The sequence below is a fragment of the Leptosomus discolor genome, chromosome 1 (assembly GCF_034619465.1).
Source record: "Leptosomus discolor isolate bLepDis1 chromosome 1, bLepDis1.hap2, whole genome shotgun sequence".
NCBI lineage: Eukaryota > Metazoa > Chordata > Aves > Leptosomiformes > Leptosomidae > Leptosomus > Leptosomus discolor.
The window spans coordinates 26,110,940-26,125,752 of record NC_141391.1 but is presented as its reverse complement, the minus strand read 5'-3'; the positions used below and the strand labels follow the sequence as shown (position 1 = coordinate 26,125,752).

At 33.3% G+C, this 14,813-nt stretch overlaps 1 protein-coding gene across 6 annotated transcripts in view; it reads right to left on the bottom strand.

Moving 5' to 3' along the window:
* NBEA (neurobeachin) overlaps window positions 1–14,813 on the bottom strand; it is a 510,952-nt gene that overhangs the window by 340,774 nt on the left and 155,365 nt on the right. For all 6 annotated transcript variants that reach the window (XM_086481881.1, XM_086481883.1, XM_086481885.1 and 3 more), the window contains exons 14-18: window positions 6,694–6,773; window positions 5,870–5,932; window positions 5,664–5,761; window positions 3,642–3,734; window positions 559–667 (exon numbers count right to left, since the gene is read on the bottom strand). In XM_086481881.1, the coding sequence (XP_086338007.1) occupies window positions 559–667; window positions 3,642–3,734; window positions 5,664–5,761; window positions 5,870–5,932; window positions 6,694–6,773 (443 nt within the window). The remainder of the gene's footprint in view (window positions 1–558; window positions 668–3,641; window positions 3,735–5,663; window positions 5,762–5,869; window positions 5,933–6,693; window positions 6,774–14,813) is intronic.

Genomic DNA, 14,813 nt, shown 5'->3' with positions numbered 1-14,813 from the left:
CACATAAAAGTGGCTGTGTGCTGTGTTCACTTATCATTTTGGTATACTATCAGCATTACTAGTTAAAAAAGAAAACCAGCACTTTTCAAAAATCTGTAAACTTGAACGGAATGGCACGAAATAGAAAAAAAAAAAAGAGAAAAAAAAAAGAAAAAAAAAAAGGAAAAAAAGAAAAAAAAGAAAAAAAGGAAAAAGAAAGGCATCTCTGGCTCCAGCACTTTCCATTGCAATGGAAACAAACTGCTCCAGGAGGTCTGCAGTAACTTTTTTTTTCTTTTGTGGAAAGTGATGAACATCGTAAATAGCAGGATCTCTTCCATCACCCTTTGTAATGCTACAAGTGGAAAATTTTATAGAGACTATGTAAAAATTATCACATTGCTAATAAAAACACTCAAAGCATGGCATTCTGATCCAAAAAATCCTTTCTTAAAATTTCTATCTAAGATTTTCTCAGAAGTCTTGAGAATCAGGACATGCAAAGCATAGGGTGACAACAATATGATTAAGTCATAATTTTTACAATTGTGGTGACAATCTCTGTGTAGTAATTTGTACCTCATAAAGTGTGTTATATGTTGTAACGGTCACTGTATTTGTATGCAGCATCAACCTTTCTCCAAGAAGTGTAAAAAGACTGTGAGTATGCATGATTTCAACCTTTCGCCTGGAAAAGAAAATTAAAATATTAGGAAAATGAGAAGCACTTCGATAAGCGCAAAACCACCAAAAGACAAGTATTTTGATGTTGTACTAAAAAGTCCTGAAACTTGCTACTCTGGAAATATTATGAAATAATAATAATTTAAGATATTTCCCAATATGAATGCAATCGTAGTAACACACAAAGGTTCTCGGAAAGCAATGTATTTGGGACGGGCTTTTTTATAAAACAAATCACACGCCTTTCTCACACGCCATGACTTTCACAGTGGAAAAAACAAAGGAATCCCTTTCTATCTTACTCAGCTAAAAGAGTTCAGGCTGGCTAAAATGTGGTCACTGCAGAACGTATCTTTTGTTGCTCTCTCAAGGACTCAGGACAATCCAACCTCAGATCTTCCAATGTAAACACTAACACATACAGATTTATCAGTATGCCATTCTTTTTACATAGCATTCTCTCATGCAGCTAAAATAAATCCTGAAATAACATGTTACAATGCAAAGGAAATACTATGAAATTCCAAGTGACTGACATGAATTTTATAGCTAGGATCAAAAACTACTCAAATCTTAAAAAGCAGAGAAATCTTAGAAAGCAGCTCATGTCAGTGAATTTCATCTGTCCCAAAACACTATTCTCTTAAAATTAGATATAAGATCATAAATAAACATAGTACTTCTCATAAATTGCATCACTGAATTTATTTGCTACCGTAATGAATATGAAATAAAAAACATTACAAAATAATTAACAATCTATATTAAAGCAGCAGAAAAACATGAAATCAGATGAAATACAGTAAAATTTCATGCATTCAAAAGCTAAGAAACTCCCTTTTCATGATTGCTGATGATAACAACACAGATTTAAATTACATAGATTCATTCTAGAAGTTTTGAAATTAATACACTATATTATAATTTTCAAATAACCACAAAAGAGAGCAGCAACAACTTATAACAGTGTGTATCTGTGCACAGAAGAGAGTTCATGAATTACTTATGAGAAAAACTACAGGTATTAAATCTTGAGAGCTATGATGTAGCACATGGAAATGAAAATTTGCTGGAAGGTTTAAATGTGCAGACAAAAACCAAAAGTAAATAACAGACTATGATTTCAGTGGTGGTGTAGAAAGAATCAGAGATGGCAGAGAAGTAAAAGTCTATCATCACAGATCACAAAGAAAAAATCAATTAAGTCATTCAGGCTCTCATCTAACACATTACTGGTCACTTCTCCTAAAAATCAATTACGTCTATAGCTTAGTCTGCGATGAATATATGAACTGCAGCAATGGTAACTGGTTTTGTACCTACACATTTGTTATTAATAATGCATTGTTCAGATTTCATAAATCACTTTATGCAATTCTGCTTTAGTGTATTAAAATGCAATGCCTGTTCCCTGTACTGTGAAACAGAAATTTAAGTTCTTTCTGATTTTATGGAGTTTATAATTTTATAATCGCTTAGAATTTCCTGTAGTTGACTACAATTTCATAAAATCATGTGTATGCACACATATGTATGTGCACAAATAGGCACACCTCACAATTGCTAGCTGTAAGACATGAAAACGGGGGGGAGAGTTACTTGCTGAAATCTACATAAAATGTGAACATTTATGGATTGATGTTTAAATTCTAAAAATTTTAAAAAAACTTTGAAAGTTACACAGAATATTCAAGTGGATTTCAATGACTGCAATTACATAAAAAATAAAGTTAATTTTGTGCTAAATACTTACTTCCACTCAACAATGGAAACTACACTGATACAACCATAATTACAAGTAGATGTTAAAGACTGGGAAATGAAATCTCAGCTTCCAAAAAATCTCACTTTTCTTCTTCTGTAATGTTCCACCGACAGAGTTTGTTACTTGATTTACTGGATGAGCAGTAAATATACTTATTTGGACACAACTAGCCTTCTGCACAAGTCAAACCTTCATCTGGTATTATCTTACTTAATCCAACTCCTATCAATGTGAATGATTTTTAGTAAGTAATGTTTGAAAAGCCCTTGGAGATTGTTGAGTGGACTATCAATTTGCTTTATTAATTCCCAGACACAATTTGGCTTGCTGGATCCCAAAAGAAAAATCCCATTTGGGAGCACATTCTCAGCTAACTGTTTCTCAATTATACAGTCATACTTTATCGATCTTACTAAGAAAAGCATTTCTAGCAATACCACACGCTGGCTGGACTCCTAGCTCCTTTCCCTTCTAAGGAGTTTTACATGATGAAGTCACATATAACTTTTATACTGCACAGTGTCCCACTGGAATATCGTTTAGCAGGAAGCTAAACACCACATGTAGACGGGGAAATGTGAACAGCAGCAGGTTATGCAGCACTGCAGGCTTTTTAATTCTTTATTAACATCAAAATATGGAAGATGAGACTAAGTATGTCTATTTTGTGACACCATTTTTTTTTAAACGTGAATATTTCTTGCATATTTTTATAACCATTTACTTAGTCTGTTTGCTTTTCCTTCTGAAACTTTCCCATGTGAATAACATGTTCTTCTATTTCATTTTTCCCATCATTTTAAAGCTATTTTAAAGCTGCCCTGAAACTTTTATTGCAATGACACTGAAAACTCCAGCAACTAATTTTTGATGAAACTCATATGTTTCCTGTTATCCTTAGTTGAACATGCAATATAAACTTATAAAAAGTATTTTTTGAAAATGTTTTTCAATCATTTTAAGATATGAATTTCAGCATATCATGTATTTGGTAGACAATCATTGTATCTTTTCAAACATCATAATAGTAAAATGTTAACTGGGAAATTAATTTTATTGCACTCTGTTGAGCGTGCAAATTATTAATCAGAAAACCTAACAATTTTAAGTAATTTCTCAAGACTGTCAAAGTATATACAATAATCATGACAAAAAGACAAGAAGACTTGTGAACTTAAATACAGCACTGTAAAAATTTTAAAAATACACTTACTTATGACCTAGGTGTTTAAGAAAATATCCAAGAACCTTCAAAGCTTGCACCCATATACTCTCACTTTTGGAAGCCAATAGCTTATAAATTACTCTAAAAAAAGAAAAAGAAATTCACCAAGTTTTTTCAGTTTATTACTAACCACATATATCAATTGTATTTCAGTGAACAGGGATATTTCTTAATAAATAAAACTATAAAAATAGCAATTTACACAAAGGATATACTGAAAGCACCAAGCACAGCATAAGAGTTTGATTACGAATTCTTTAGATGAGAGACATGGTGTCTTTCAGTTTAGTTCAATGTTTTATAACAGAAAGCATCAACCTCATCTTACATTTCTACCTTGGAACAATCAAATAAAAGACAGTCTGAGCAATTGTAGCTTATGACAAGGGAAGCAGACTGGAGCAGATAAGGCCACATTCTAGAGTTTCTTGGAGTACCTGGATGCTACTGAAAATTTCCTTTCATTCTTAAAAACCCTACTCAATATCCTTTCTACACAGGATAGGGTACCTGCATTTAATCACAGGATGTTTATACTGAGATCTCATTTGTCAAAAGTAAAATACAGCAGTATGTTACACAATATGCCATATATATTTTTGAAGCCGCATACTAATTGCATCAAAATTCAAAGTAGAAAAAAACCCTCAGCTTCTGCTTTTAAATCCTGGATAAAAAAAAGGTCTCAAAAACTAATTAATTTGCTCTATTACTATTTAAATAATATGACTGGTTTAAACACAAATTCTACAGTCTTTCAGAAAGGAAATGAGCCTTAATTTGAAGGCACCAAGAGACCAAAAACATTACCCTTCTCCTGGACTGTTCAACAAACTTTTACATTTATGGTTTAGTTTCCCATTTGAACCAGCTGAACTTCAGCTTTTAGTCATTCTTTTTAGCCTTTCTCCACTAAAGAGTGCTTTAGCAGACAGTAACTTCCTCTTTTGAAAGGACTTATACCATTGACCTCTGAGGCTTTTGTCCTCTTATAACCTAAGCAGATGAATCCCTAATTCTATGTACGGCATACATACTAAATTCTGTGCATTCTCTTCACTTTTTTTCAGCACAGACTTTTAAACACAGAGATTGCACCATCAAAACATCTTAATATTGGTCCTATAAATGTTACATGAAGATGTCTTAAACCCTCTAGATCAGTCTTACCATTCTTTGAAAGGTGTCAGGAATAGAATTCTGTCTGAACACAGACAACTATAGGCAGAAAACGAAGGCTTAACTCTGAGAATAATGAGTCTTCCCTTCAACTAGCATTGTTATTCAAAGAGCTTTAAGTACAAGTATTTGTACGAAGAACTTAGTATTTTGGCAAAACAGAGCTTGAATTTATCGGGTTGTAGATGTTTGTGGGTTTTTTTCCCACTGTTTTACAAGCCCCTTGCATTTCCAAATATTTTCAGAAAAGCACAAAATAAAATTCTATAGTAAATACTCAAGTAATAACACAAAAATTAATCTGAAAAAAAAAGCATTATCAAATTTGGCATAAGAGAATAACAAAAATACTGCTTCTCTGGGAATTATCAGTTATTAATTTTACTATCAAACAGATAAACATATGAATTCCACAGATAGTTTTTTAATCCTTTCAGAGAGAATTTGAGAGGTTAAGGCACGATTTCTCTTTTTTTCCTCTTCTTCCCTCCAGATTATGTTAAACATCTGAAGACAGAATATTCAAAATTATTCTGAGATAGACACTTGGCTTTTTGATGCATCTTGTTAATTATATATTCTATTTGAGATTGAAAAGCAAGAACAACAATACATATAACTTTAAACATCATAATGATAAACTTAAGCAGAAAACTTTTTCCCCCAAGCTATCAAAGCCACTCTGTTTTTTGAAAAAAAAAATATAGTCTAAGTTAATAAATGTGTAGTTTGAAAGATCAGCAAGGATGACATTTATGGGAAAAAGAAGTAATCTGGAGAGCGATGATACTAGAACTACTTTTAAGATATTTTCTCACTTCACTATCTTACCGTATCCCATTTCTCTGATCAAAGGCAGGTATCATGGATGCTGGATGTTCGGACATTAGTGCCACTAGCAGCTGCAGCACATCATGAATATTTTCATCCTGTATGACAAGCATCAATGTTATTCTACAAACTAACCTCAACAGCAGGCTTCCCATAGAACTGGTACAATTGGTTACACTAAAAGATAGGTAATTACAGAGATGTACCTCATGCATTGTTAATAAGTAATTTAATATGCTCTGCAGTTCATCTTCTTTCACTCCTCGATCCTAAAAAAAAAAAAAGAAAAAAAGAAAAAAAGGAAGTGTATTATTCAGAGAAAATACAGTCTTTAAGTTTGGCTCAAGAAAAATGAGCCAAGTCAAATAATACTACAAGTATTTCCATTTAAACTTGACTAAATTCTTTCTTTCATTCCATTGCTTTTCCTTATCACACTGACAATTCAAAACAGTATAAAGCCAGCCCTCTATTCCTGCTAGAAAGGATTCTTACAGTGTGGGCCCTCAGACACACTAAACTATTACTGCCACTCCTTCAATCCCTGAGACCTAAGAGAAAAAACAGGAGGAATAAACCAGGACAGAACATACTGGTTTTCAGTCTAGTCTCAAATGGCAGATTATACCTCAAAGACTAGCATTCAGCTGTAACAGAGAGAAAGAGTCCTAGATAATTTGAACCAGTGGCAGAACCAAAGAAAAGGATAAAGCAATAAGTAACAACTGCTGTTACTGTTTTCATGTCACCAATCAAGCAACTACTATCACCAAAAAAAAAAAGCTCAAATACCTGAAAGGTTCTGTGGCATCATATACTACCGCTGCAAGTACATTTATTAAAATATATATAGCATAGTTTGGTGAGGTTAATAAGAAATATTGTACACGTTTACTACCTTTATGCTGATTAGAAATACGTGCATGAACATTAAAATTACCCGGAAACAGATACAATACCTAACAGGTATTACATATTTGCTACTATGAAAGATCCTATTACATGTATATAATAGATCTCAAACATTTACCTTCAATATAAGTTGTTTCAAAAACAGAAGCATAAATGCCCTTAGTGATATGATTTCTTTCTGTGAGGGCCGAGGACCATCTGGAAGAAGCAAAATATACCACTTTTAAATATAAACCAATTCCTTTAATGTCTGCAGCTTAAGGAAATTGCAGTTCCTAAAACAGATTTAGTATTCTATTCATTATATAAAAATTCATAGTTGCAAATGATATAATTTATAACCTTTTAGAATCATATTTTACAGCACCGATATACATAAGTGTAAATGATGTTTTATTTGGAAAAAAATAAATATATCTCTCTCTATTTTTTTTAAAAACAAAGATACAGGAAGATGCAAGGTAGCAATCAGGTCTAGAGTCACCCAACTAAATTAGTTGTAGATGTCTTCATATGAGCCAGCAGTTTCAAATCCCAACATAAGCAACTACTTTATTGACTACTCAACTCACCCAATGTCCGTGCTTAATTCAGGATAAAAATTAGTAGTTCTACAGACTACTTTGAGTTGAATTCCACAGGAATCAATGAGAGTTTAAACACAAGTACAAGCTACACTGTGGATATGTAAACTTAAAAGGGTCTGAATACAAAGTTGAATCTCACCTAAAATATGTGATAACTTGGAATAACTAAGCCACTGTGTTAAATACCATCCAGATGAAAACCAACACAGAAAGTATTAATGAAGTATTAGTGGTGACCATTACCTGTAGAAGCTGAAGCTATTTAACCAAAGAGAAACTACCATCTGAAGAAAATAATAAAGTTAAACCAGTAAAAAAATATAAATCTGTAATACATAATACTTCAAACAATTGTGCTTGAGCAATTACATAAGGAAAGAGAAGTAGCTAAAAAACTCAATAAAAACCAGCCTGAACAACTAGATCCACTTGAAACTTGCTCTATTTTTTTCCATTCTTCCCTTTCATAAATAGTTAAGGTTGAAATGGAAATTCCTTTGTTAAGTTCCTACTTTTCAAACAACGGGTGTTGTAGACTTAGAGTTTGCACAGTGAAAATAAATGCAGCTTAATTTATTTTTTCATCAACCATTTCATCTTATGCTGATAAACAGATACCAAAGCTTAGTAATACTCTACATCTTGATACTATACCCAAACCTGATGAAATCAACTTTTAATGAAGATTTTTTTACAGTCTCTGGTGAAACTTTTCAAAGTGAAGCCACTGCTGTACATACAGTAATTCAAGTTTGCAACAAGGGCAAATCTGAAGGTAAGTTATATTTGTTTGACTAGCAGGAACAAAAAGAGCAGTTAATCCTTTCAACTTTTCTTCCCTGTTTAGGAGTGAAGAGAGAAGAACTGGGTACTTTTCAGAAAGAAGGAAATAAATCTCAACATCTCCCCACCACTGTGTGTAAAAACAGTAAGGATATTGTTGTAAAAAACTTATCATATAAGCTTTAAAGATACAGGAACAGTTTTATATCCATACATTCTAATGGCACCATGAAATATCTATTTCCCATTGTTAGAAGTTGAATTTTTTGGTACTAGCTGCAACTACATTAAATATTGAATGTGTTTTTATGGCAATGGTGTGCTTCTAGCCAACAGCTATTTTTTTCCCCAATTCAAATGCAGACTCAACTCCTCTAACTGCACCACAGAAATCTGTTTCTTCACACACCCTCTTCCCTCCTACATCTTATTGGGATTCAATATCCGAAAAGCAGGCCTAAAAACTGAGGCATTTTGTCTTTTCTGGAAGACTGTAATTATTGAATCAGAAAACAGAACACTAAGGCAATGGGGAGCTCTGCAAAGTATTTCCGTAACAGAAATGTTAAGGAGGGATTAAAAAGAAGATATCCCAAATTAACTAGGAACCTGTCCAAAGATAGCCCAGCTTCATACTTATTCACATGCCCACTAATTTCTCCGGAGATGTACGAGAACCTGAAAAGGGTTCTTTAACATGCAAAAGATACCAAAAGAGTTGTTGCTTGCAGGTTAAATGCCAAGAGGCAAAATGGTGCTTTATCCTTCAGTCCTCCAGTACTATTTATTTCTCGCATTTTAGTCGCGTCTTGAAGCTTCACTGCATTGCAATCAGAGAAAGGGCACTGCCTCTACCCAAAAGACTTTATTAGCTTGAAAAATTAAGAGGACTGGTAGAGAAACTGTTAAAAAAGGAGACTATGTAACCAGTAGACAGCTACAAAGAGTGGAAGAAAGGACTGCAGCAATAATAATGCAACAGTCATCTGATACAGATTGAATGGAATTAATTAATCTGGGAAGTTGTAAAGCTACATAAAATGGATTTGTCACTGTAATTGTTATGTCATCACACTTTTTGGCTTTGTTACTAGTTGAAGAACTTAATTACTAGTTGAAGATTTATTTTTAAAAATGCATTATAGACCAAACAACTGTATAATTTATGCTATAATTAAAAAAAACCCCAACAACATTATACACACATAAACTGAGGTAAAGAGAGACAAGTAGATCTTGTTTTTCAAGTAGATCTTGTTTTCCAACTCAAACATTGAAAACTTATTTTCTTTACTGTCCATTAATCTTTGTGCCCACCATTGAATATGGACAATTTAGTGTGACCATCAGTCAGAAACTGATAAACACCACTGCTAAAGACTAAAACCAAACCCAAACCAAGTCAACAACAAAGATGATCCTTTTAAAATCTGGCACAGCAACCACAAGACCCTAATACAAAATAGCAATATTCTTGTCAACTGGCAAAGAGAAAAGACGCCTCCCTTATCCCACACCAGGATCAGTCATTAAATCATTTTCTGCTTTTAGATTCTTTATATATGTATTTATTGCAGATAGTAAAAGATATGCAACAGATTTTTTTAAATATACACTCATAATGAGAGTTAGCCAGCTTTATCCTTACAAAAATAAATTAAAAAAATGTATCCAATTCATCCTTGCAGCACAGAGCAATTATAGGGGCATAAACCAGAAGCATTTAAGAGGGAATAAGTAAATACACTCACAGAGTAAAGTACAATCAGTACTGGTGTGAAAAACTGATTGGGAGCTTTGAATAACAAAAGCAATGATTTCTAATCCTGTCTTTGGAAGTAAATCATTGTGTTATCACTTCTACAAGCAACCAAACACAACATTCTTCCATCTGTTTTTTTTTTTTTTGTATGTAAAAAGCATGATTTTTCTACTCCTTAAATTAATAAAACATGATACAGGTAGCAGAATCCAATCTCCATGCATGCATAAATAACATCATGTCTTATGTGAAAGCACCTGCTTTTTCTTACTGTTGCAAAGCTAATGAGAACTGAGTTCCACCCTGTTCCAGCCTTTGAAATAACTGTGCAACTTTTTCTATCCACAAAAACTATAGTTACTTTCTCATTATAATAATTTTTATAATTCCCAGTCTTCTAGTTCATGTTCAAAAATACTGGACATTAAAAATGTTCTTGAAAACTCTATTTAAAATTAGTTAACTTGGACATTAACAACCATGCGACCTCTAGCAGGAGGCAAGATACTGAGAATAAAGGTCTGTTCAGAGTAAGAGTTGGGAAGCACATAGGAAACACTAGTACAGAAAAAGAAATGCTTAGCCAACAGCTCAAGAATGAACTACACTAGTCAGTAGTTTGGAACTTAAATGCACATTTCTCTCATGCAACAATGAAGTTGCAAATATTTCATAGGGATGCTCCATAACAGGGTCCAAAATTACAATTTAGAACAATAAATTTCTAAGAGTTGTTAACGCTGAGTATCCTAAGCCATCTTTTCTTAGGGAAAAAACTTCACAATATTTAGTTTATTTTTCTGTTACTGCTTTCATTTTTTGCTTTCTTATTACTACACCACTGTTGGTCCATCAGTATTTTCAGGGAATGCCATGCAGTTGGTAAGTAATTCCAATGATGATTTTTCAAGGCACAAATATCCTGGTGGGCCCTAATAAGTTCTCTCTTAAATTTACAGAAATTGTACATCAAACTAATTCAGCAACACAGAGAATTTTTTTTAAAGTGCATAGATGTTTTCTTTCTCTTTAAAAAGGTTAATAAAGAAATTAAACTATGCAACAGTTAGTAGACATCCAAAGATTGAAATAAAAAAATGTGTTTAAATTTTTCTCTGTTGCTTCAATATTAAAAATACATCTGTTTTGTCCCTTCTGAAAGACAATCACAGCTTGGCTTTTCTTTAAATATCAGTCTAGTACGTATTTTGAAAAGATGAAACATCAAAGATGAACAAAGACTGGTAACATAACACTAAGATGTCTCTGGCAGCTTGAAGTATAATTGAAATGCACCATCTATCATAGCAAGAAAAAGAGTTAAATCTCTCCCCACTTATCCTCTTACTCATTTCTAAAATCCTCAAAAGGAAATAATTCTGGAAAGAAGTAGTATAATTTTAAATAATTTTTATCATTTGCTTGCTTCACTGTTTCTTTAGATGCTGCAACTGTTGGGCAACCCTACGATCTTCTCCCATCTTCACATCTTATGCTGTATAATTTAACAAAATGTTAAAGGCATGCACGTAGCAAATCAAGAGAACAGCCATAACCATAGTTCAAGTAAAATTGTAAAATACAATAAAGTTTAGAGGTTCTTTCCTGTGGAAATTTGTTTGACTTTTTCTGCTCTTCCTGACAGAAGAATTATTTCACAGGTTTAGTTTTTAATTCGGTCTTAAGAAAACACAAGTCACTTTTGTCCTGCTACCGACTTATAACTGATAATTTAATTTCAAAAAGTGCACAAACACAACACAAAAAAAGAAAGTAACACTAATATTTTAAACAGAAAACTTGCCTCCACTATGTGGATCTGTATCTAAAAAGCAAAACTTACTAAGAATAATTATCAAGCAAGCTGATAAGTATACATTTTGAAAAAGTGTTTCTAATACTTCAGAAGGAAACAAAACAATACAAATTTAGTATACTGAATCCAAGAAGAAATACCAGCTTGAAACAGAAAATCAATAATGAAAGATACAAAAGAAAATTTGAAAGAAATATTCAAGCCTTTTAAATAATTCAAAACATTTACACCTCCTATTTTACAAGCTGAATACCAGGAGAAAGAAGGCAGAAACTTCTGGTTTTTAAGCAAACAGCATTAGCCAAATGAGAAGCTTCAATATTCAGCCACTTTGGCTCTAAATGACGTATGCTAAACTGTCAGTACAGAAAGCTTACCCACTTTGTGCTTTATTAAGACAGGGGAAGGCAGTAAAACCTTGAAGCAGAGTAACTGTCTGCAAGTAATAGTAAATCATACTACTAATAATAAGTGTTTCAGTATCTCTGCATAAAAAATGATATGCCTAGAAGACAAGAAAGCATCACACTACTAAAATGTCTGCATGAATAAACTTACTTTCTAATATGACAGCAAATTATTTGAAGGCACTATAACACATACAGTCAAATTTTGGATATTGGCAAGATTTCCATTAAAGTTGTCTTCATATCTGAAAAGTTTGATGTCAGGTTAGCTTAGAGTTTCAGTTGCCTCTGACAAGGGAATATCATACACCATTTTCTTGCATTATGACATTTTTCTGTTTCTTACTTTTCATAGACTGAATGTTTCTGTTTCTTACTTTTCATAGACTTTTCATAGGTCCTCTTCTTTCACTTTGAAATATCAAATGTTACTTAAAAAGCAGCAACTCTAACATTCACAGATATTTTTACAGTGTAAGTTTCTTACTTTTACAAACTTCTTTTTACACATTATTCTACATTTAAAGAAATTATAAACTTGCTGGCTACCTGTGGCAGTAGTGACTGCATGCAGGCTAATAAAAATCAACACAAAAACAAAATTGTGGAACAGTTAACTTTTAAAATATTTGGATTGGTGAAGTTATGACTTGCTGAAAACAGAGGTGGAAAAAAAAAAGAAGCATTAAGCATATTAACTACAGCTAATTATAGTCTTCTAATACTACAAGCCTGAATCAGCCAGACCTGCATACCAAATTGGCAAATTGCACTTACTGTTAAAAGAAAGAGCATCTCTTGAAGAAAAGCGATGTAATATCCAGGTGATTAAACATTTTGAAAAGTTTTCAGGAATTTTATCAATTGAAAGTAATTAATGTGAATTTGATAAAAAACTAATATGAAATTAAGTTAATATGAAATTAAATTTTGTAACCCATAACCTCAGCAATTATTAAATTTCCACAGTTATTTGCTTGCAAATCATCACAGTTATTAGGGCTGTATTAGAAGCAGAAGCTACCTGTGAAATAATAGCAAAAAATGTCCTAGTGCTGATTTGCATACAGAAAATTCCATAGCTATGCTGGATTTTCACATCCATTGCTATGTCACTGATCTTCCTCTCTGATAAGCCCACATTCTTCAACTCAACACAAGGAAAGCTGTTTTTACAGACAGGAGAGAGAGTACAACAAAATACTTTCTTATAGTTGTACCAATTACATGGGACTTTCTGCAGTCTAAGCAACAGAGAAGGAAGAGGATAAGAAACAAAGAAGAAAGTGGAGACTAACCTTTAAAAAATTCAAGTTTATAAATCTAACTAAACTAAAAAAGGAGAAAATTCAGAAATAGTAAATGATATGTATTTTGAAAATGTGCATGCCTTCACAGTTTATCAAACACCTTCCCAACTACTGTATGAAGGCCTTAGTAACTTTGTTGTCATACTGCTACACCAAACAACCAGTATTTTCAGGGACCTGCCTGGTTGCCTTCCTGAGAAAAACAGAATATGGTCAGGAATTGACACAAAGGAGAAGAGAATGTACTATATCCTTAAAATAGGTAAGAATGGAAGAAAAGGTAGGGAAATAAGACAGCCATATGTATGCTTTTCTAGAGCTATACAATTCATTTCTCATTACTAATTTTGTGTCCTTGTGTAGCCCATGCCTTCTGTTCGGATTTTGATGAATACACTATATATATTATTTTTAGTTATTCAACTGGCATTACACATACAAATACTCCAAAACCACAGCTAACTGCAGAGGCGCAGATCTGGGCAAGATAAAAACAAGCCATACCTCCTACAGAAAGAACTCTCATACAAAAGAGCAAGCCTAGCCAGAGGGAAGACTGTAATATGCAATACATTCTCTAAGTGTTGTTAGGTACTAGTATCATGACAGAGAACTGCAGGAATACTTTAGTCAGGAAAGCAAACAAAACAAAACAAGCCCTCCAAAACCACACCAAACCCTAAAAAGTATTACAGCAGTAACAAGTAGACAATAGTATCAAACTTACAGTCTCAAACTAGTTGAGCAATTTTCCAGGTCACTGTCTAGATGTAAATATGGTTGATACCTGGAAACATTACTTCCCAACAGCTGGTCATTCAACAGTCACTAATACAATCTACCTATTATAAGCTGATCAGCTGAGTTTTTAACATCCTAATTCCTCACTGAGCTTAGATATGGTTAACTTGTCTGATGATAAAACTGTACCTATACAGCATGACTGTGTAACCCTCAACAGTGTAGAGTTCTGAAAGCATTAAGCTGGATAAAGTAAGTCCCATGGCAGGATTGAGCTCACCCTAATTCAGACACCTACAGTGTAGTTGCGAGCACGTGAGACCAGCTTCTAACCTCTCACTGGAGTCAATGGAGATCTAATCAATATTGCCAATGGAGTCTAGAAAGCAACTACCTTTCAAACCCAATAGTTCTCAAGGCTCAGTAGGGGTAGGACACAGCTTCCTAAACATACCTGTCAGTGTGATTTGACATACCATAAGGTATCCAAGATATCTACACAGAACAAGTAGATTTGATGAAGGATGCACAGGACACCTGCATCCTTCTGAAAGGCTGGTGGGATGCCCCATAGAGACTAAAATGATCCCAGAAACCCATACTCAGGCAACAGACTACTGCATTCCACCATCTATAATAATCAGACTTCTAGCTCAGATGGAGACAACGTCATTGTAAGTAACAAAAATGAACTTAATTCTATTTTGGCAGAGGGAATCTAGAATCAGTGTAAGTGGAAAACATATTTTATCACTGACAAAAAATTCAAGTTAAGTAACCACCACAGCTAATTTTCAGAATCTGATATTACAAACTTTTCATTCAAATGAGC